At 33.9% G+C, this 24,640-nt stretch overlaps 1 protein-coding gene across 1 annotated transcript in view; it reads left to right on the top strand.

Annotated features, from left to right (window-relative positions):
- CNTN5 (contactin 5) overlaps positions 1-24,640 on the top strand; it is a 1,016,845-nt gene that overhangs the window by 613,673 nt on the left and 378,532 nt on the right. The window contains exons 4-6 of the mRNA XM_074372920.1: positions 2,758-2,979; positions 15,177-15,300; positions 15,429-15,604. Of these exons, the coding sequence (XP_074229021.1) occupies positions 2,758-2,979; positions 15,177-15,300; positions 15,429-15,604 (522 nt within the window). The remainder of the gene's footprint in view (positions 1-2,757; positions 2,980-15,176; positions 15,301-15,428; positions 15,605-24,640) is intronic.

Below are 24,640 nucleotides of genomic sequence, written 5' to 3' on the forward strand. Positions count from 1 at the left end.
CTTACATGGCTGTCATTTCAAAGTCATACCATTTAGCATGACATGTTGAGCGTTTCACCAGTGGTCCCTTGATTGCTTATCCAGCCTCACCTCTTCTCTCACCTGTCTCCCTCACTCTGAGCTCCAGACTGTTTCCATCTACCAAGTATGACATGCCGCCTTTCCTTTCCAAGTCTTCATATACTTTCTTCTCTTTGTCTGGAATATCTTCCTTTCCTGCACAGTTTTGCTGAGTTAATCACTAATGGGCTTTTAGGACTCAGATTAGATAGAATTTCATCTGGAAAATCATTTTCTGATGGCCCTAAGCTGAATGAGAGGATTCTCCAGCAGTGGAAGGGAGCCCATAGGCCTTCAAATTTACTTTTCTGTCACACTGAATTAAAGTTGCACACATAGTGATCTTTCTTCTCCACTAGGTCATAAACTCCTTGTAGGCTGATGCAATACAGTTTTACCTTAGAATCCACAGGGGAATGGTTCCAGGACCCCCTGTGGATACCAAGATCCAAGAATGCTCAAGTCGTTTATATAAAACAGCTTAGTGTCTGCATGTAATCAACACACATTATCCTAAATACTTTAAATCATCTCTAGACTTGTAATACTGAATACAATGTAAATGCTGTGTAAATAGTTGCTATGTAACTAGTTGCTGGCATGCAACAAATTCAGGTTTTGCTTTCTGGAAATTTTTTCCCAAATATTTCTGATTTGTGGTTGGTTGAATCTGCAGATGCAAAACCTGCAGATATGGGGGGCTGACTATATCCCTAGCATTTATCCCTTACTATGTTCTCATTACATGCTTTTTGAATACATGAGTGAATGAATAAATTGTCAGATTTCTAGTAATAGCTTTGGATTCACTTTAATTGATGAAAAAATCATATCCACTGCAACAGAAGCAGCTGATTACATAACAAATGAAGTCCTGTTGTGAAGCATGCAGCCAAATTAGGATTTGGCTCATCTCTATTTACATGGCGTGCCATAAACCAATTTTTGTACCACTTGGACTGTATGTATTTTGTTTAAATATATATATGTATGTATGTTTTATAAGCATGATGATGATCCTGGCTTTTTTGAGCCTCATTATGACCCTCCCAGTTTTCCATTAATTACCCTTCTCTAGCTTTAAGAACTATAAACCACATTCTCATTCTCCATTTTAATTTTTAACACTAGCAGGGAACAGTTCTTTTTTTTTTTTTTTTTTCTTTTTATATATGAGCAAGGTAGGCAGCTAAAACACAGAGCAACAGACTGCACTGAGAAATGAATAGGTTTAGAAACTACAATTACAAACTACCTTAAAGGAAAACACATTCTCTTTTCATTACCACACACCTCTAGGTGTCAAAACTTGCATTTAATTTCAGGTTTTAAGGGAGATTTTATGTCTACCCATAATCTGTTCTCATATACTTTGCCCAAGAGAGCTTAGCTATTTTCAGCTAAAATTGATCCACCTTTACCAGACTTGTGGTTGAACACAAAAATGAAAGGACATGAATCTCTTAACAGCCCCTGATGGGCTTAGACTACACATATCATGCTCATTTTAAAGGTGGAGTACATCTAAAAATATGCCTTTTTGAGTTTCAGAGAAATTACATTTACAATTTCACAAAACAGAAAATGTTCAATTTAATTTGATGCTTAACACCTGAAGTATTATTTTCAAATCACAGAAATGCTTCATGTATTCCAAAATACCTCTGTGACACAGGATAATGATTCTAAATAATCTTAATTGTGAGGAAACTTACTCACAAATATAAATTATTTTTATCCAATATTGAATTAACATCCATTAAGTTGATTTCGAATCAAATACCATGAACAAAAATATCTGACTCCTAAAAGTATTTCCAAGTTCAATAAGTTGTCAAATTCAGTTGACATTGGACATAGGAAAAATTCAAATTCCTAATTGGTTTTTAGAATTTATCATAATTAGTTTGTATTTTTCAACATTTAATCTATATGCCAAACTGACTTCCCTGTGGTTATAAAGGACTTTGTACAATCTGCTTTAGACACTGTGCGTATCTTTTCTAATAAAAGATCTTGGGAATTAAAATAAAATATGGGCAATATATTTCTGAATAATCAATAAAAGTAGGAATTTTCAAAATACTATTTCTACTTGATAATGTAATTATATAAATTATATGTATAAAAGGTACAAATCAAATTCATCCAGTTGTTTTTTTAATATTCCATAGTGAATTTGATCCTACTACATGATAAAATTTAAGTGATGGAGATCCAATCTATATTTGTAGAGTGTAATTGATAATGCTGTTTTCCCCTTTTTCTTATTTTTAAATAATAAAGAAGGAACTGATTTAAAGTATGTAAATGGATATTTTAATATCAAGGCAAGCAAAAAAGTTAATTCCTATATATTCCTTACAAAGAAAAGAATTAAAAGTTGAGTAGATTCCTTTTTTGCTTCCCTCCTTCCTTTTTCCTTTTTTCCTTCTCCTTTTCTGTTCTCTCCTCCTTCATGCCTTTTTTTCTTTCTTTCTTGCAGAACTCCAACTTTATAACTAGTAGAATTTTCAGAAAATATTTTAAAATATATATATAGAATATTATTTTTTTCCACTCCCACTGTCATTTTCACTTGGTTTCATCTCCAAAGGAGATTTTCAACAATGTCTTCAGAAGAAAAATTTCCATTAAAAGTGAGTCTCCTCAGAACTCACCTTATATATATATATATATAATTTTTTTTTTTTACAGAATATTCTGGAGCTCTTCCTGGTCTCTCTACTCCATATGCTGCTTTGCTAAGAATTAAGAAAAGTTCATTGTCATCCCTCTACGGTTCAAAGACTAGACCACGACACAGCAGTCCTTCATTAGGAACACTGAGTGTTTCTTCACCGAGCTGGAGAGGGGCAGCTCAACATTATTATTCCCCCATCAACCTTTATCATTCCTCAGATGCCTTCAAACAAGATGGTAAGTATTAAAGGAAAATTGTACCTATTGGAGTTAAACAGGTAAGGAAGACTTTATTCAAGACCATTGCAATAGGAGTTAAGCTTATTGCAATCAAGGAAAGAGGTTAGACTCATGCCTCTGAAATAGAAAGTGGATTTTAGGATTTGGAAATGTGGAGAATATTAAGGAAGAGTTAGGCCATCTGTATTTACTAATTGGTGCTTACTGAAGTTAGGATCTTACCATTCTACAGAGACTGGGAAATAGGGACCCTCTCTTTCTTGATGATTACATTTCAAAAAAAAAAAAAAAGACACCCATGTTTTTGAAAAAGATATTCTTGAGTTTTAAAACTGGCAAGAGACTGGGTGAAGATTAATGTCTCACAGATGCAAAGAAGGAATTTATAACTGCAGGCTTTCTAAAGTAAATACTCTAAGAAAATGTGGGGTAGGGACCATAGTCAAGAGGAAACGTGTCAAAAGTTTAGTGAACCTGAGAAAAATGTTAAGGCCATCTTGATCATAAGTTAGTCTTATGTTGCACACATCTTTAAAAAATTTTTTAAGGATTTAATTGTACCTGATTACAATTCTGATTTATGATTAAGACTAAATTCATACATCAGAAGAAAAAATATAAAATTTCTGAAGGATAATTTAACAATGAGTTTCAAGAGCCTCAAAATTGTCATATCTTTCAATCTCATATTTTATTTTTAGAAATGTGTTTTGCATAAGGAAATAAACAATGCACACTTAGCTTTATTTATGAGTGGAAAATAAGAAGTAATCTAAATGTCCAACACTATCAGTTAAATTAAGGACTACTCTGCAGCTATTAACCTTATGGTTTGAGTATTTTCTAAATGTTCTCTAACTTTGTCATTTTTGGATCAACAAAACAATACAAGGTTAGTTAACAGAGAGGAGCGCTAGTGCTCGATTATTACCGGACTCTGTCCCAGTCTCCTTTGGAACATGTATATCAATAATATTATCAATAAATATGTGAAATGTGTAAATATTCTTTCTATCTTCTTTGGAAATGGAAACTCAGGGGCAGATAAGTACCTTTGACAAGGTCACACTTCTAATAGTAGTTCAGCAAATTTCACTCACACGTCTACTAAGTTTAAGTCCAGTTCACTGTGGGCTACATTTCAGTTATGACTGATAAAGGACAAGGCATATCAAATTTTGCAAGAACTAAACTAGTTGGGAAAATCCTAAAAATGTCTAATTAGGCTGTGGTACCAAGTACAGGCAAACTCATGTCTCATCATTATGCCAGTTGTTGACATGTGGAGCATCATTTTATAGTGTTGGCATTTAAATTGTATATAAGCATAGTGTCAGTGCCTTAAAATGTTTCATTTTTCAAAGTATTTACAAGTTTTTAAAATTTCATAATGTGTTCTGTGAAAGAAAATATCAGGAGGATGAGAAGGCAAGCCACAGCCTAGAGGAAAATATTTGCAAGAGGCACATCTGATAAATAAGTGTTATCCAACGTATACAAAGTACTCTTAAAAATCAACGTAAGCAATTAAACCACCTGAGTTTAAAATGGCCGAAAGACCTTAACAGATGCCTCGCCAAAGAAAATAAACAGATGGTAAATCATTATGTGAAAAGATACACCACATCATATGTATGTCATCATGGAAATGCAAATTAAAACAATAAGATGCCACTACACACTTAGGAGAATGGCCAAAATCCAGAAATTGAAAGTATCAGATGCTGTTAAGGATACGGGGCCACAGGAACTCTTGTAGCTTGCTAATGGAATACAAAATGGTACAGCCCCTTTGGACAACAGTCTGGCAGTTTCTTGTAAAACTAAACGTTCTCTTACCAATAGCACTCTTTGGTTTTATCCAAAGGAGTTGAAAAACTTATGCCCACATAAAAATCTGCAAACTGATGTTTATAGCTGCTTTATTCATCATTGCCAAATCCTGGAAGCAACCAAGATGTCCTTCAGTAGGTGAATGGATAAATGAATGGTGGTACATCCAGACAATGGAACATTATTCACTGCTAAAAATAAATAAGCTATCAAGCCATGAAAAGACATGTGGGAAAGTTAAATGCATATTTCTAAGTGAAAGAAGCCAATCTGAAAAGGCTACATGCTTTTCAGACTCTACATACAAATGGTATGATTCAGTGATGTGACATCCTGGAAAGAAACACAGCCATGGAGACAGTGAAAAGGTTGGTGGTTACCAGGAGTTGGGGGTAGGGGAAGAGATGATAAACAGAGCACAGGAGGATTTTTAGGGCAGTGAAAATACTCTGAGTGATATCGTAATGATGGATATTCATTTGTCCTAATCTATAGAATGTACAACACCAAGGGTGAACCCTAACATAAACTATGACCATTGGTGATTATGATGTGTTAGTGTAGGTTCATCTTTGGTAAAAATGTACCATTGTGGTGAGTGATGTTGATAATGGGAGAGGTATGCATGTGTGCAGGTGGGAGGTATATGAGAAATCTCTACTGTCCTCTCAATTTTGCTGTGAACCTAGAACTGATCTAAAAAATAAATTGTTTTTTTAAAAAAATCCATTACATTAACTCTGATGTCATATTCATCAGGCAGAGATTTGTTAGGATTTGTGGCCTTTGGGAATCATTTATTATTTTATGAGATGGCACCAAGTTAGAATACATTAAGTGATCAGAACTATGAGATAACTCTTGTAGTTGATATAATTTGGTACCAGCCAGTGTTCTATTCTTTTGTTCTCCTGATTCAAATATAAGTTAATGTGGCTCACAGTGATACATAAAATACAGTTAGGAAATATGAATTAAAACACATGAAAATGATGAAAACAGCAACTTTTAGGACATATAATGGAGCCAGGCTTAAGACTAATTCGAAGTGTCTACTGTAAAAGCCTATATACCTGTCATAGGTCAGTTCCATTTGGGGTAATTAGTTAAGGAAAAAGAAATTCTGGTCAGTTACACGTTTCCCACTGTTTTGAGGATTGAAATGAAATGGTTACTCAGTAGAAACACAGCTATTTCTGACACTAAGATCAGACAAATTTTTCTGGAGGGTCCTCATTACCAGTTTATTACTTGATGTAATGGCCAGTAACCTGAACAGTATTCGTATTGTGTACATAACTTTGAATTTCATGTACTTCAATAAAGGCAGATGAAACCTGACCATCAATGACAAAATTAGAAGTAATTATCTAAAACTGTGCTCCTTCTTTAATCTTTAGTGTACGTATAATCACTTGAGAATCTTGTTAAAATGCATCCCCTTTCAATAGACCAGGAGTAGGACCAGATAATTTACATTTATAAAAAACTTCCAGGTGATGCTTCTGCTGTTGGTCTGTGGACCATACTTAAAGTGGCAAGGCTTCAGGCTGGCAACCAGTTTAATATAATCCAAGTCCTCTGCTACTCTAGTTTAATCCATATTTAGAGTATCAGGGAGAACGGATAGTCTGAGTATTTTCCAAGGAATCTTCCCTGAGTGTTGTTTTCTCATCAGAGCATTTGATAGACCTTGGCTAGATGTGACTTCGAGTTTGTTCTCTCTGACAAGAGCCTGACATATGGCTTTTATCAGGTAATTCCCTTTAGCCTTAATAGAGAATAAAGCTGGGGTTGACATGCTCTTGTGAAAAATGAGAAAACTAACAGAGCCTGAATAGAAAGTCATCCCACTCCTGCTCATAGTTAAGCCTAGAAGTCCCCCAGGTAGAGCTAAGATTTTTCTAAGAAACATAAAACTGTAGTTTGCAGAGCAATTTGGGAAAGTAATTCCACTCTTGTATCTACAACCTGGAGAAACTGTCCCTCACATACACAAGAAATATAGAAGTATGTTCACTGCAACATAGGCTTAATAGTAAAAAACTGGAAACAACTCAGATGTCCATCAGAAGGGGAATGTGAACATGAATTGTATTTTTCATTGGAAAATTAAAATTTTTGAAATGAATCGACCATATCTTTATGAAACAAAATGGATATAAAATATGGTGGTTAGTAGACATGGAAATTTACAGAATATCACATATAATAAGATATCATTTATGTAAAAAAGTAAAAATCAAAATTATATATATATGTATAATTCAATTTTTAAAACATAACTTGGTATAGCAAGTGACTATAGTTCTTACCTCTCAGGACGAAGGGAGAATGAGAGCAGGGAAGTGGTACAAGGAAAGGGAAGAGAGATGACCTCAGCTGTGTGATATTTTATTTATTAAAATATAAAATATGTTTTTTAATTTTTTATTGAAGTGTAGCTGATTTACAATGTTAGTTTCGGGTGTACAGCAAAGTGATTCAGTTTTACATATACATACTTTTTTTTTTCTTTTCAGATTCTTTCCCATTATATGTTATTACAAGGAATTGAATATAGTTCCCTGTGCTATACAGTAGATCCTTGTGTTTATCTATCTTTACATATTAATGTGTATCTATTAATCCCCAATCCATAATTTTCCATACCTGCCCTTTCCCCTTTGATAACCATAGCTTGTTTTCTATCTCTGTGAGTCTGTTTTTGGTTTGTAAATAGAATGTGTATCTTTCTTCTTAGATTCCACATATAAGTGATATCATATGATATTTGTCTTTCTCTGTCTGACTTACTTCACTTAATATGATAATCTCTAGGCCCATCCATGTTGCTGCAAATAGCATTACTTCATTCTTTTTATGGCTGAGTAATATTCCATTGTATATATACACCAAAAATAAATAAATAAAATATAAAATATGAAACTAATATGATGACACCTATACTAGGTAGACTATAAAATGAGTCACTGTGATTTCCACCTGCTGGTATTTACAGTGTAATTCCTTCTCCACTGTGGGCTGAAGCTAGTAACCTGCTAACATAGAACAGATTATGTCAAAAGTCGTGGAATATGACTTTCAACATTGGGTTACAAAAGACTCTGTCTTTCAACTGACTTCCATTCCAAAGAAGAATGATTAATCAGGACCCGAATAAACAAATAGTGACTGACTATAGGGATTGGCTGCCTAAAAAAGAATACCAACCTGTTAAATTAATCACAAAATAACACAGGAAAATAAAATACATGAAACTTATAAAGAAAAACTTAAAGTCATGATATTGTAAGAAGAAGAGAAGATATGCTCTGTAGAAAATATAGAAGACATGAAGATATGAGCAAAATGGAGGAAACTTATATATTTATTATCTCCTAGTCTCTGTGGGTCAGGAAGCCTGATGTGGTTTAACTTGTCCTCTGGCTCTGTGTCTTTCACAAGGTAGGGCTACAGTCTCATCTCAAGGGTCAAACAGGTGCAGATCCACTTGTACGCTCACTTACCTCACATGATTGTCAGGATTCAGTTGCTGAGGGTTGTTGGACTGAGTGCCTCACCTACTCATTGACTGTTGACCAGAGGCCATTCTTAGTGGGTCTCACCACAGGTTGCTGACAACATGGTAGCTGATCTCCAACAGCAGGAGCAAGGCAGAGCAAGAGAAGGCAAACAAGATGGCTTTAAGTAAAGTACAACAGTCAGTGACACTTGATTGAGGTGAGGAAGCATGGACAGGGAAATAAAATTTTTTGAGCTAGACTCAAAAAGGGAAGAAGAGAAATGTAGAGTACCTGGAAGAAGGAATGTTGCTCATTGGAGTTGGGGACTCAGATAAATCCTCAGAAACTGTTTGAGCCTTGAGCCTTTGTTGATAAATTGTTCTGAAGGACCAAATACAAAATTTAAATGATCTTTCATGGAATACAAATTCCCTCTAGGAGGGAAAAAAGAAGTATTTCACTTGGATGATACACTGCTATATATATCAGGTAACTCCAGCTTTTCTGTCTGCAAGTGAGACCATCTTTTAATAAAAGCCTTACTGTTTCATGGCTATTCATGGAAACTGTATGATTTTACTGTTCTATTGTATTCTTAATTTTTAGAGCTACTGTTATTGTTTTCTGTTAGTATGATTTTTCTCTCTAATTTAACTATAGGCCATTCAAGTAAAGACCATCTTTGTACCCTCCTCTTTTTTCTCTCTCAGCAAGTAGAGCAGTCTAAGCTTACTAGGAGCTTAACAAATATCATTTAATAGAGAGACATCTACTTGAGGAATTTAAAATCTGAATTTAGGTTGAATTTCTACACCACAATAGAGTATCTGCCTGAAGGTTTTTAAACTAAACTGTGTATTTTGCATTACTAATGAAAAGGAGGGAAAAACAATGTCTTCCCTCTGCTGACAAAGTGGCCTAGTGGTTTGGCATCTTCTGAATGTCACATGGCGCTGGTACAATTTGGTAATTCTCATAAGCGATAGCATCTCTGAATCTGACCTTTCTTTATAACTACATTAAAAAATGACGAAAAAATCTATTAGACTCTCGATTTACATTATGTGCACAACATAATACTGCTGCCCATAAAACATTCATCCCAATGCTTTTTAATAAATAATGCTCTTCAATTCTTAGGAATCCTTGAAAGTTTTGTAATGACAGTTTACACTTGTTTAACTTTTATAAAGAAACTCAATTTCAGTGTTCAAAGGCAACTTAGAATTAAAGGAAGGTTTGAATATTTTCTTTAAGAATTCACCTTATATGCTCACATGGTGTGAAATATTCTTCACACATTGTAATTGTGAATGTCATCATAAAATGCAGTTTCTAATTAAACATTTCAAAATTTCTGGAAATGATCACATAAAATTTATTAATAATCATTAAAAGTGCATTCCTTTTAATTGTATTGGACTTGATAGGCTGACATTTCCTCTAGATGATATTACCAATACACTCAGTTCATATTACGTGAATAAACTAGACAAGGCCATTAATTAGAGGTAACCAGCAGGTGCAGAGCATTGGTGTCTGGCATTAGACCTAATCTTGGAGAAAAATGAGCACAGAAGTCATTGTTTAAAAAATAATTTAAGTGTGAAAAGCAAGGTTAGAATCTAGAGAGGCATGATAATGTCTGGTCAGGAAACAATTGAAAATTTAATGATCAAATGCCAGGAAGCAAGGTTTCCCTAGGGAACCTAGCTGTAGAAATCTCTGATAAGGTGATACTTAACACTTTTTGGCAGAAAGAAAGTATCTAGGTAGCCTATCAATAAATGGCAGGAATTTCAAAAGGAGTTAGAAAAGATGAGATAGCAGCTTGATCCAAGACAGGACTCTACAAGGGAAACTATTGTCTCCATAAACAGAGTAGCATACCATTGCTTCAAGAAGCTCCCCTAGGAGAAGGGTAGATGGACCCCAGAGTCATCATTTTGCAGTAAAACTCTGTCCCTCTATTCAGACATCTCTCATGAAAGACTGTTGCCAACATCATGCTAACTTTTGGCTCTGCTTTGTTGCCCTAGTTTGATTCTAACAAGGGGTGGCAGCTCCACTTCTGAGGTGTTCCAAAAAGTTGTGGAATAGTTTTGATTGTCTTAGTGATTCTAGGAAGTTATTTTAATTTAGAGAGTAAAGACCAGGAATGCTAAATGACCTGTAATGATAATGCACAGAACTCTTAAATATCCTTCCAGACATTCATATGAGTGAAAATTCTCTACAATTTTCTCAAGCAAGAATCTAACTCTGTATTATACACAAGGTATTTTTGATATATAATGGATATGTCAATGCAAAACAAGTGTAAATTACCATAAGATTATATTTAGTTCCGTTAATGATTTTAACAGAACTTGCTGACCAGTTAGAAAATTACATCACCTGACACCAATAGCCCTCACAAAATTTGATTCATCAATCTTATGCTTGGATCAGTTTGCATTTGCAGCTGTTACATTCATGGGGATTTTATGAACAAAAACAAGCTGCTTTGTTAAGATTACTTCTTTCCGTCTTCTATTATAATTGTTCATGAGAATTTACATATTGAGTTAAATACTGTTTTATATTACTTCTATTTTATTGGATCCTTTCATTAATTTAAAAAAAAATGCATATAGGTAAATTAGAATATCCATTAATTTAAGAATCAGAAGAGGAAAATTGTAAAATATTTGTTACTAAAGGAATTTGAGAACCACTAGCCTGAAGACAGAGGTACAGCACTTTTCCCTCAATTCCATATTCCTCTTCTAGACTTACTGAGATCAGAAGGAATGCATTTGCTTCTAAGGCTCAACGATGACAAAAGGGGAAAAGCAAATATATATATATATGGTTTATGAGAATAATTTAAGTATCTCCAACTTATTTAACTCTATATAATTGCTCCCAAACCTAGCCCCTGGCTTCCCTCCAAGTGAAGACCATCTTGCCCAAATAATTTGGATGGTCCCACAGCATATCTTATTTTCCTCAAAAAATGTAAGAGAAAGCCATTCAGAAAAATTCAGGAGTTAGTTTTTTCATGTATCTTTTCCACATTTTAGTTAACCATCTGAAGAACTATTGCTACCATGAGTGCAAACCCACTGAGAGGAAACCATGCTTCCCTCAGAGAAGACTGTCAGCTAACCAGGTGACTGAGCCTTAACCTGTGGTGTGCTTGCCCTGCAGAGCACAAGATCAATACCCTACAACCCGAAACTGGTTCCCATGCAGAGGCTAATAATGCTACGCATTTACTGATAGAGTATGAAAAGATTTATTATTTCCATCATGAAGCACTCTGATGAGAGCATTATAGACTGGTCTGAAAAATGTCTTGAGCAAGGAGTGGGAAGGAATGGGCTGCATTGGTTTTTGTTGTGGTTGGGGAGTAGGGCTGGAGTAAGAGTTCCTGTGTGGTCTTGGGTTTGTGTGTTGTGAAGTTTCCCATGGAGTCAAGGGCACGGTGCGTTATCAGCTTTCCCTGAGATGCGACAAGATGGGAAAAGTGACTGAGAAGGCTTGAAAGTGATCAGTAGTCAAAGATCAAAAATGGAGTCAGAATTGATTACATGACTATGCAGGAAAAGTTAACCATGTGAAAATACAAAATAAGAACCACAGCTTCCATGTAATGTAAGTGTCTAAATAATAGCACTAGGCCTTATTGAAAGGTAGACAAATTAAGATTTAGAAATAGGGACATAGGATGAACCCACATTTTCAGAATTTGGACACTTGAGGAAAGACTGGAGCTCAAGGATTAAGTAGAAAACCAGTTATACAAACTGGAGCAGTAAAACTGATATAAGGCTGAATGATTGAATTTCTTCTGTCATAGGTCCTTAGCCTGAGAACAAGAAATAGTAATCCGAAGTCCTGAACTAGGGAAGAAGAATACAAGCAGGGCTCTATAATCTAATGATGTATACTTCAGTGTGCATTGCTTCCTAATCAAATTATATATTCATTGAAAGCTTTAGAATTATTTTGCTTTTAAATATAATATTAATCAAGGCAAGGTTATTCTGGATGTGATAACAAACAACTTGACATGTTAAATGTTTCTTTTCTATTCATGTCACATTCCACTCGGTTGTTCAATGAATGGATCTCCGTGTGGAGAGTTTGGGAACCATATGATATCTTTGATGCTATAGGGCTTCACTGGCATCTCCTACTCCTTTACCTTCAACTAACTGACAAATGAAAAGAGAGAAGTAGAGGAACATGAATAATTTTGTGACTAGTCCTGGATTTCACATTTAACATTTCAGTCCAGAAGCAAGTCACATTGGAGTTTCAGTCCTATCCTAAGTAAGGTTAAGAAAGTGTTCCAATGTTCCTAAGAAGAATAAATGGGATTAATAAGCATGTAGCCAGTCCCCGTCACACATGAATAGACAAAACCTATCCAATTTAATTGTGGGCTAATGGTGACATAAAGGTTTGCTGTAGATGATCATTTTGACATTGAGTATAAGCAGACCCTTAAGATATACTTCTTCGTTTATTAATTAATTGTGGACAGAATGATTCGGGGCCAGTTCTGTTGATTATATTAAAATAGGTTTGTTTTTAATAAATTAAAATTTAAAATTTAAAAAATTCATTTGATTAATTTCGTATTCTCCATAATATTCTATCAAGGGAACGTAAGAGTCTTAATAGTCTCTATATTCTAATCTTAATGTTAATTGCTATAAATTAAGCAAGTTATTATTGATGTTCTTATCAATTCAGTAGTAGTAGTCTTGAGTGATGAGTATTTATTTTAGAGCAGACTTGAATAATAAGATGTCCCCATCTAGGACACAAGCTTATGTTTCTTATTTTAAGACATACTTTTTTTTTGAGAATCTAAACAATAAAACAGTAATTTGTTAAGACTTTATGCATTACTAGAAGTGGTCAAGGTAAGACTGGATAATCATCACAGAGATTATTAGAATGGAAACATCCTAACAACACAAAAAAAAAAAAAAAAGAAAAAGGAAAAAAAAGAAAGAAAGAAAAAGGAAAGAAAAATAAGGTCTTGACCTGCAAATTGTACAAAATGTCTAGCACTAGGACATATCCAGCAAAATTCCTGAAATTTAAGAATAAAGAAAGAGTCCCATAATTTTCTCTAGTTATTTATTTATCAAATCATTTATTTTCCTTTTTTTTAAATACAAATTTTAAGTAACAGCAATGTAATTAGTATAGAATAACACATTTCTGTTTTTTCATGTAGTATTTTTTTTGCTGTAGCTTAAGAAAAGGGACCTCACATAGACTGGACTCAAAGGAAGTACTTGTCAGTACCTGGTTATTGTGAGTGCTCAGTTTTATGGGAAGAATGCTTAGAATACCATGTTTTCTTTCTCCAAAAGAAAATGCTCATATAGAACTTTTAAAGAAAGGAAGTCAATTATTCTCAGCTCATTATTCTAAATATGGAGGTGCACACCTTTTTGAGTAATAGTATTTTTAAGCTTGAGTTTCTTGGGACATTTATTCTTGCATATTTTTCCTGATAGTTTCTTGTGGTTATCCACAGAGGATGTAAACCCCCAACTGTTTAGTACAGACATTGGGAATATGTCTTCTCTAAAATCTTTCCTCTTCATTTTTCTAAGGCAGTGGTTTTAGGGTGCTCTTGAACCCAAGGGACATTTAACAATGTCTGGAGAGATTTTCGATGATCACACTTTGGGGAGATGTGCTACTGGAATCCAGTAGGTAGAGGCCAGGGATGATGTTAATTTACAATGCACAGAAAGTTCTCACAAGGAAGAATAGCTCAAAATGTCATTGTGCCAAGGTCGAAAATCTTGATCTAAGGTTATTACATAAATTTATGATTAACAAAAAAAGAAAAAGTTCTACTTTTTTCCTGAGTCCACAATTCAAGGTGCTATTGAGGTTAAGTATGCATTGAATTCTGTACCTTCATAGTCCACTGCAGGCTAATGTGATTTATACTGCCCCCAGCACACTTACTCATCATTTCTCCAGCAAGCTGTGGAGTCCAAACTGACATTTGAGGCCCATTTTTATTTCTATTTTTCCATAAAATGCTCATGAGTTTAAAATTATCTTTACCATAGAATCTGAGTGTTAACTAATTAAATGAGATAGAATCTGGCAGACACAATAAGTTTAAGTGCTCTTCTTCCCTGCCCTACTTTTTATGTCTCTTCTCTTCTGATTTCTGTATTTACTTTACCTACTGGTAAACATTTAATTATGGACAGTTCTGACATTTTTATTCAGTTACTTGCCTTTTCTTTTTTTTTGAGGACATGTCTCATTTATTCCATGAGAACGTGTTTATTTGCATTACATCATTTTCCCCTTACACACCAACATCGTTAAGCATTAAATAGTGCTTGATTGAATAATTGAAGAAAGGAACAGATGAAGAATGCATGAGGATCAACATTGTCACATTTGTAGTACCCTAGTTGTAACACAATATTAATTCAAGACTTCTCCTTTGTTGTATATTGTTGTCAACATTCTAAGAATTTTATAAACTGTTGGGTTTATTAAAATAATGTTTTATTTAATGTTATTGTCCTTGGCTCTCTTTTAGGTGAATTCGAAGATATATATTTTAAAATGTACAATACCAGTGTTTGAGATGTGCATTTTTTTTTCATTTTATGCATCATATTTTAAAGGCAGTCTTGGTCTAGTACAGAAAGAAATTCTATTTGGGTCTCTGCAATTTACTAAGACAATATAATTTGCTAGCTATGGCTGTTGAGTGCAAGGAAAGAGCAAGAATTCCTAATAGGAACATAATAGAAAAAAAGGTCTTGATGTTTCTAGAAGTTTTAAAGTGTGTCCTTTTGGTCCTTACAGAAAGTGTGGACTATGGGCCAGTGTTTGTGCAGGAACCAGATGATATAATTTTCCCGACTGATTCTGATGAAAAGAAAGTAGCACTGAACTGTGAAGCTCGTGGCAACCCAGCTCCCAATTACAGGTAGAAATTCATTAGTAATCGTTTTTCTTGAGTCTTAAAAATGCCTTTCAATGAGATTCTGACACTCCCAAGGAGTATTATAAAGTCTCATATAATTTTTACATATTTGTCTTCTGATTTTTCATAAGATGGCTTCGAAATGGAACAGAAATAGATTTGGAAAGTGATTATCGCTACAGTTTGATAGACGGGACCTTCATTATAAGCAATCCAAGTGAAGCAAAGGATTCTGGTCATTACCAGTGTTTAGCAGCCAACACGTTTGGAAGTATTCTCAGTAGAGAAGCCATACTTCAGTTTGCCTGTAAGTAAAATACTGCTTTTTCCACATATACATGTTTAGTGTGTATACATGTAACTTTAAAGTTTAGCTAGGCAACAGCTTAAGACCTCAAATTTTAAAATAGTGGTATAAATTTGGTAAGGATTAGAACTATGCAAAAAGTGTGTTTCTTCCTGAGATATCTTGAAATTTTCCAAAATGTTTGCCCTCTTCAAATAAATTGTAGTCTGAGAGGTTAAAAATTCTATTCATAAAAGCAGATAAAGTTTTAGAATTTAAATATCCTTTGAAATCTAGTAAAAAATAGATTTTAATTCTTTCTGTCTGCTTTTTAAAATATCTGCTTAGATGATTTTTTCTTCTACTGCCTATTATAGTCACTATTTGCTATAAATTATTCTGGACATAAGATAACATATTCTAAAAATTCTGTTTTTAGTCAGGTAACCAAAGAAATGCCTCTGACATGCTAATATTTCAAATTCTGACTATAACTGCCTTCCAAGGTGTCCCAATTTTTTTAATTAGAAAAAAGATATCACATGTAATTACACATATATTAGAATATATATATATTTTTTAAAATAGATCATTTATCTAATTAACTAAATGCATAGATTTCTTAAAACTCTAGAAATTATTTCATTTATGATGAGTTCTTACACCAAATTGGGGAAAGTCTACTGGGTGAAAAAAAGCTTTGGGTTATTTCTTAATAAGTCATCCTACTTGAATTTAAATTCTTGAGGATTATAATCTCTGAAAAATAGAGAGGCTGGCCAGGGATCTTTGTGTTAATAATTCATATGTAACTATATGACTCTAATGGCTACCTAATTTATCACAAAATGATTTTAAGTTAAAATTATACACTGAAGAATGGAATAATTGATATTTCTCTGTATTATCTTCTTCACATATTATGTCTAATTAACCCAGAACCCAGACACTGTATTATAGGAGTGTGAAGGAGAAAAGGAAAGAATAAAGGAATGATAATGGATCAGTTTGGAGAACATTGAGCTAAGTCCTAGAAAAATCAAAATATTATCTTTTAAACTGTAATTGGCCAAGTTCAGATAGGTACTTACATACACCAAATATATCAAGATACGCTAAATATGCTCCTTTTATTTTAGAAAATATTATGTGGTGTATGACACAACCCAACACTATTCAGCATATGTATTTAAAAAGTACCCTACTAAACAAAATAAGCAACCTCTTCGTCTCTCCTCTATTCAACAGAGCAATCTTTTCAAGACAGGTACAGCAAATCCAGAGCGCTTGATATACACATATTAGTGGCTTACGCCTTTCTCTTTGGTCTGCGCTCTCTGATACAGGTACACCAATTCTCCATAGCTTGCATATCAATTGTTTTTCTCCCAAATCAGCAGCAGTGGCAAAATATGCAAAGTTTCTTGCTTGTTTCAGAGCAGAAATCAACTTGCTGGCAGATCCTAGACATCTATATATACAACTGTGTCTTTCTAGGATTTTTGCAAAGACCAGTCATAGCTCTCAAATGCTCAACCCCACCTGCAGGGGGCGCCCTGGCACCAGCATTTGCAGTGCAGTGACTAGGCAAGGAAGGCTCTGTCTCTTGACCCATCGACCTACCTGCCTATCTTAGCTATTCAGTATCAAGCAGTCCTGAAATTAGTTTAGAGCAAAATTTGCTTTATTTTTAACTTAAACATATGGGTAGACATACATATGCCATCATTAGTAGCATTTTATTATTCTGCCTCTCCCCAGTCCCACCCCCAATGACTCAATTTGGTGTTCTGGATGCCATGCACGTATGCCTAAGAGCCCATAAGGTGCCTGGTTGAAGTAGGGCTTATGTAGGGCTCCTTCTGCCTCAAAATTAATGCCCCACCTAGATTCCATTTTATCTATGTTGATGATACAAAATTAAGTTTGTTAGGCTTAGTTCTGTCTTTCTGCCAGGTGATCTTTGGTAAAAACAAAAAAATGCAACCATAGGTGATAGAAAGGATGAAAGCTCAATCAGCTTGCCTTCTAGTATACCTGGATATGAGCAAGGGTGCTGTCGGGTTCCAGGAGTTAAGCTAGTTTTGTGATTAGAGGGAGAAAAAGAGGTAGGAGGTTGGGGAAAAAAAAGAACTGAAAGGAAGTGAGAGGATACAAATGTGAAGTAAGATTAAAAACTTGGTGGCAACTTTCCTTTACATCATGATTTTTTTATGACCAACCTCATAGATAGTGAACTCACTCACTTGTTGTCAATAGGTTGTTTAATACACAAAGGGCTTTTGTGGGTTGAGGAACTCTGATTACTTTCTATTCATTTTAAGGCTAAAATTATTAATCCTTTTATATACATCAAATGACTATTTATATAAAAATATAAATATTTATTACACAACTAATATTTCAAACTAATATATTGAGTAAATTTAGATAATTATTAAAACCTACTTAATTAAATTAAATATTTAAATCTAACAAAAGCCTATTAAATGTTTTAAATGTCATACAATTAGACAAAATTTACAAGTTATCAAAATGATTACAATTTGTAATAATTTTATTATATAAATATTTGTACTTTTTATACCTTAATTTAATCATCTATTATCCAATAATTTTATCAGCTATGGTTTTCTATACTATATAGTGCTGTTGTGATCATCTAAATTGATCTTGTAAATAAATCAAATTGAAGGGAGGATCATATTACCCAATCCAGAGTAGTTTTTGAGTTATCAACCAATTGAATTTTGGTTGCTCCTTTCGAAGTGAGACTTAACGGCCTTGGTCTCTTTTAAATTTGAAGATTACTTTTGTTATACCAATAACACTTTAAATCTATAGCTTTTGAAGTATGACATATTTACCTAAAATGATGTGGTTTTAAGACTAAGTGGGCAGGGTTAAATAACCATTGGATAGGTCTTCTCTATATTCACAGAAAAAAGTACTAATCTGTATTTTCTAAATAGGTACATATTTAAATGAAGAATCAAGATATTCATATACTAACAATCTCATATTTATGAAAGATAAAAAAATTTAAATATATCCTGTTAGAATCATCCTTTTGCATGAAAATTCCATGTCTATTATATACACACACACATTAAACTTTCTGATTTTAAATATCATTAGAGTTGCATGATTTGGCAGATTATATTGTAATCTTTCAAAAATGTCTTTATCTGTTTACTTTGTCAACCACCATTTTATAATCAGTATATTAATACATATGTGTAAAGCAAAAATACATTTTAGAAAAAAAAGAACTATATGATTATTCTGCATTTCTTCTGCTTATTCAAATTTAGTCAATAAACCACTTGCTTAATTTTCCATATGGAAGTCTAAGTGTTTAAGGAACATTAGGTCTCTTTCTTGATCTGGAATTTGGGGATTTATAGTAATTTTGTATGTAATTATTTTTTATTCTTACCACATTTTCTCTTTTAAATATACCTTTTCTCTTAATTTTTATAATTTATTGGATAATCTCCAGTTAGGAACTGGAAAGCTAAAATTTCTAAATAAAGTTGCTGCAGGATAAAGATGACTTTGACTATTATCAAAAGCTGTAAAAATCATCATAGATCTTGACTTTTGAAGAGACTGATGGTAAGAAAATGAGTGTCTGTCAGCACCTTTACCTGATGGAGTAGCAGTAATAAAAGATACATCTAATGTGTGGCAAAATTAAGTAAGTGTAAAACAAATTTATTTTCTCTAAAATTTTGTTCCTATTCACTTGTCACTCAACATATCAACAAATACAAAATAGCAAATGTACTGTATAATAGCAAATCTATACTTATTTTAATTTACCTAATATATTTGACTCAACCTCATTTCAAAGGTGATTTATTTGACTTGCTATATAAAATCATATCTCATAAAAGCTAAATATTTAAATAAGTAAATACAGCACCAGGGAAAAAGTACTTTTTATCATGAGAGGTCAAGATAGTGTAAGCCATAACGTCTCACAATTATTGTGGTCAAGACAAATATTTCCTTGGGACTCCCAGTGGTCAGAGCAAAATGAGCAATACAAACATTTAAAGGATTCTAATTGCCCCGAAGTTCCTCAAGGGAAGGAAATCTTTTCTTGACATTTAATTCTCATAGAAATTTCTCATTTGAGGCTTTATATAGAGATTTTTAACATCCCTACGTGAATGCAATAGCAAGTTTCATTAGCCTGACATAAAACCAAGCCAATTATTAAAATGTGACTAGAATTTAGTCATGAAGCTAGTCACTTCATTCATTTATAAATCTTTTTTTTTTAATTTTTATTTGAGCAGCTAATAGCTTTGAGCAGCTGCTGCTCCTTCTAACCCACCCCTCACATGTCTAAGTGTCTACTACCCTTGAGAATCTTTCATGTTAAGTTCTCCCTAAATGAATATTTATAAACATGTCTCCACTTAGTTAATGTTAATAATGTACTTTAGCATTAATAAATATATATCTCATAAGGGTAGAGTAAAAATTAATGAGGTGGAGAAGTCATGTCTGTGAACTGCTTTTTAAGCTCGGAAAGAAAGACATAAATAAACACAAAGTTGAAGTATTACTGCTAGTGATGATTGTTACTGGTTATCAATAAGATTATTTTTGACAAAGTATATTTTATTCCTGTAGCTTATGTTCATCATGAGGATAATTTCCTCACCTAGTAGAGTGATTTTTCTTCAGTGACAAGCAAGAATACACCATATAAAACTCTGTCACTCTATTAGCTTGTTACCATGTTGATGAGAATTTGGAATTGATAATGTGACACTGTACACTTCTCAGACCTCCTTCAGGAATCCCAGGCTCATAACAGTCTCTCAAAAGTTTGGATTTTTAGAAATAATTCATACCAGCACGTCAAACATAAAATGAATCAAGAATAAAATCTCCTCATGCTGTCTCTTGCTTCAGAAATATCTTTATATGCCATCCAGTAAATTGATAGTTCATATCTAAATTCAAACATATTGCTTTTCAGGGCATTTATGTGATTTAGATCCCGAATATTCCATTAGTTTTCCTTGAAGCAGTTGATTAAAATAACCCCCTTAACTTTTTCAGAGATTATATGATTTGTATAGACTTTGTATTTGAGCCCTTTAATTTAACCTTTCATTTTCATATAAAACTCAAAAATTACTTCTCTAGCTTTTTCTTAATTTTTTCTCCTAAAATAAAATTGACCTTAGACTTTAAAGCCATATTTTACTAGCATTTAATAGCTAATGAAATTATTTGAATAATTGCTAACTCTACAATATATTCAAAACTTTATCCCATTAGTCTATGAGGTTTTGTCTGTAATAACTTTATTAAATCATTTGAATACTAATCTGAATAATTCACAATGGCATGGATGATTTTACTAGTTGTAAAATTATCTGGTTTTATTACAAAATAAATTAATGTTAGTTCATAATTCTGTCTTCTGTAAGCAAAGCGACATTGTTTTTCTTTTGTAAAATCATTACTCCAAGAATATGGTTTAAGTTTTCCTTTAAAAAGACAATTATTCTGATCATAAGAGATTTAGTAACTGTGAGTGTGGGAGTTTGGAATTTGCAGAAACCAACTACTATGTATAAAATAGATAAACAGCAAATTTCTACTGTATAGCACAGGGAACTATATCCAATACCTTGTAATAGCTTATAATGAAAAAGAATATAAAAAGGGTATATAATACATATAAATGAATCACTATGCTGTACACCAGAAATCACACATTGTAAACTGACTATACCTCAATTAAAAAAAAAAAAAAAAGATAATGTTGTAAATAGTATGTGGAACTGGAAAAAAAAAAGAGTTTAGACCCTCACACCTTGGCCTAGAAAGTTTAAATAAAGGACCCTAGATCCAGCCAGGCAATGATAAAATCCTATACGTTTGTGATTCTTTCAACACTAATTCTCGTTCCGTATCCTCTAGAACCTTGATTTTTTTTTGAATAAAATAAAACTATTCTCTCAAGAGAAGTAAAAACTACTTTACTATTGCCGTAACTTTGTAACAGCCAATGGAAGGATCACATGGCATAAGGTTTAGCTGTATTTTTCCCATTCCAAAGACTAAAGAGAAGAGAAATGAGGGTAGTCCCTAATAGAGACCAAGTAATTAGCTGTGTGCTGCTCAGACGGGCCTCAGCTCCTGTGAATTCGTCACCCCAGTTTATATGTGAGCTTTCTGCAGTGTTTTTGTTTCTTTGTTTTATTTTTTGTTTTTGTTTTTAGTCAGAATTTAGTATTTTGGGAAAATTATGGGACTGCATGTTGGTTTCTCATTATAAATCTTAACTGGTCTAATCATGTATCTGAAACAGGAGCCTTTTTTTTTTTTTTGGTAGGAAACATCTGGTTGACAACTCAGAGCTTAAAATATATATATATATACATATATATATATATATATATATTTTATATATGCACACACACACGCACGCACGCACGCACACACGCGTGCACACATATATAAAAACATTCCTGCCCCCTCGCCCATGAGTAGCCCAGGCAGCTCCCTCCTGCAGGGGGTGGGAGAGGGCTATGGGGCAGAGCCTGTTTTCTTATAGACACTCGCCCTCCTCTCAGCACATGTTCCCTGCCTCCAGTTTCAAAGTAGGGGTTCAGGCAGCAAGCCTCTCTAGGAAGAAAAGGATCTTACCCAAACTTCCACCTCCCCTTGGGTTGGGCTGTAGATGTAGGGGGCCTTACTGCCCCCCTCATTCCTTTCCAAGTCCGTTGTCCATGCCAGAACCACAAGTGCAAAAACGGGGTGGGCTGGGCTGGTCCAGTGGTGGCTCAGTCTGATGGCTGCACCCCCTGGATGATGTCTCAGAGGCCACAAGGTTCTGGCCTGGGCTCCTGAGGTGTCTCCCCTACCATATTTTGTGAAACAGGAGCCTCTTCAACTTATTGCAGTAGAGTCTTGTTCAACTTTAAATGATGCTGCATGAGTCTGTGTTGGATGCTCAGATTATAACACGATAGGCATCTTTCAGAATTTTGTTTAGGGTATCCTCACACGTTGGCCATTTAGCTTAGTTTTTGGTAAGACTGCACATCTGAGTCATGTTTATTGTGCTTACAGTCTACGTTTAGACTAAACTGGGACCAGGATGACTTCTTTATGCCAGGGTTATATTCTGTACATTCTGCTGTGGGACTTAAGGAGAAAGCACAGAGTTTGTTGGGGTGTTGGTAACCACTTATAAGCCATTAGGCCTGTCTCTGTGGATGTGGATGCATTTATTTATTTATTTACCTTTCTTTTAAATGATTTTTAAAATGTCACTTATTTTCTAATTTAAGGTATATTTGACATATAATATTATATTAGTTGCAAGTATCCAATATAATGATTCAAAAGCCGTACGTGTTGTAGACTTACTGATCACCACAATAAATCTAGTTAACATCTGTTACCTTTCATAGTTGCAAATAATCTTTTTTATGTGATAAGAATCTTTAAGATCTACTCTCTTATCACTTTAAAAAACTCCATACAGTATTTTTTAACTATAGTCAACATGCTGCACATTACAAGCCCATGACCTAGTTATTTTGTAACTAGAAGGTTTTACCTTTTGAACCCCTTTACCCATTTCACCCACCCTTCTGCCTTCTGCCTCTGGCTACCACCAATCTGTTCTCTGGATCTGTGAGTTTGGTTTTTGTTATTGTTGTTTTCAATTCCACATGTAAGTGGTATAACAAGATATTTATCTTTCCTTGTCTGTTTTATCTCACTTAGCACAATGCCCTCAAGTTTCATCCATGTTGTCAAACACAGCAAGATTTCATTCATTTTTATGGCTGAGTAATATTCCATTGTATACATATCACATTTTCTTTATTTTTTCATCCATCAATGGACACTTAGATTATTTCCACATCTTGACTACTGTAAGTAACGCTGCAGTGAACACAGGGTTGCATACATTTTTTTTGAGTTAGTGTTTTCATTTTCTTCAGATAAATACCAGAAGTGAAATTGCTGGATCAATGGTAGTTCTATTTTTAATTTTTTGAGGGAACTCCATACTATTTTCCATAATGACTACACCGATTTACATTCCCACCAGCATGGCACAAGTGTTCCCTTTTCTCTGTATCCTTGCCAGTACTTGTTCTTAGTTCTTATCTTTTTGATAACATATCTCATGGTGATTTTGATTGGCATTTCCCTGATTGTTAGTGATAATGAGCATCCTTTTATGTGTCTGATAGCCATCTGTATGTCTTTGAGAAAATGTTTATTCAGATCTGCCCATTTTTCAGTTGGATTGTTGGTTTATTTTGCTATTGAGTTTTATGGGTTCTTTTTATATTTTGAATATTAACCCCTTATCAGGTATATGATTTGCAAATATTTCCCCCCATTCAGTAGGTTGTCTTTTGATTGTTTACTTTGCCGTGCAGAAGGGTTTTTTCGTTTTGCTTTGTTTTTGTTTTTGTTTTTGTTTTTTATTTTGATGTAATCTTACTCTTTACTTTTGTCTTTGCTGCTTTTGCTTTTGGTGTCAGATTCAAAAAAATCATGATGTCAGGAAGCTTACTCACTACATTTTCTTCTAGAAGGTTTATGGTTTCAGGTCTTACATTCAAGTCTATAATCCATTTGAGTTAATTTTTGTGTATGGTACATGGTAGCAGTCCAGTTTTATTTTTTTCATGTAGCTGTCCAGTTTTCCAAATACCATTTATTGCTTTCCCCATTTATATTCTTGGCTCTTTTGTCATAAATGAATTGACCATATATGTGTGGGTTTATTTCTGGGCTCCTTATTGCATTCCATTGATCTGTGTGTCTGTTTTTATGCTGACATGGTTGTGTTTAGATAAAAAGTTACTATTATTTATCTTCCTCACTTTTCCTCCTACCCAAGGAACACTAATCTGATCAGCCTGTCCTTAAAACTAAAGTCTTCTAGCCCATTCCAGAAGAAAGTGCAAACTCCTACAAATGACACAAGACCATTTATTGTTTAGATTGCTTCCTTTTCCAGCTTTCTCTCTTAAGACTCAGGCTATACTGAAC

The sequence above is a fragment of the Camelus bactrianus genome, chromosome 10 (assembly GCF_048773025.1).
Source record: "Camelus bactrianus isolate YW-2024 breed Bactrian camel chromosome 10, ASM4877302v1, whole genome shotgun sequence".
NCBI classification, from domain to species: Eukaryota; Metazoa; Chordata; class Mammalia; order Artiodactyla; family Camelidae; genus Camelus; species Camelus bactrianus.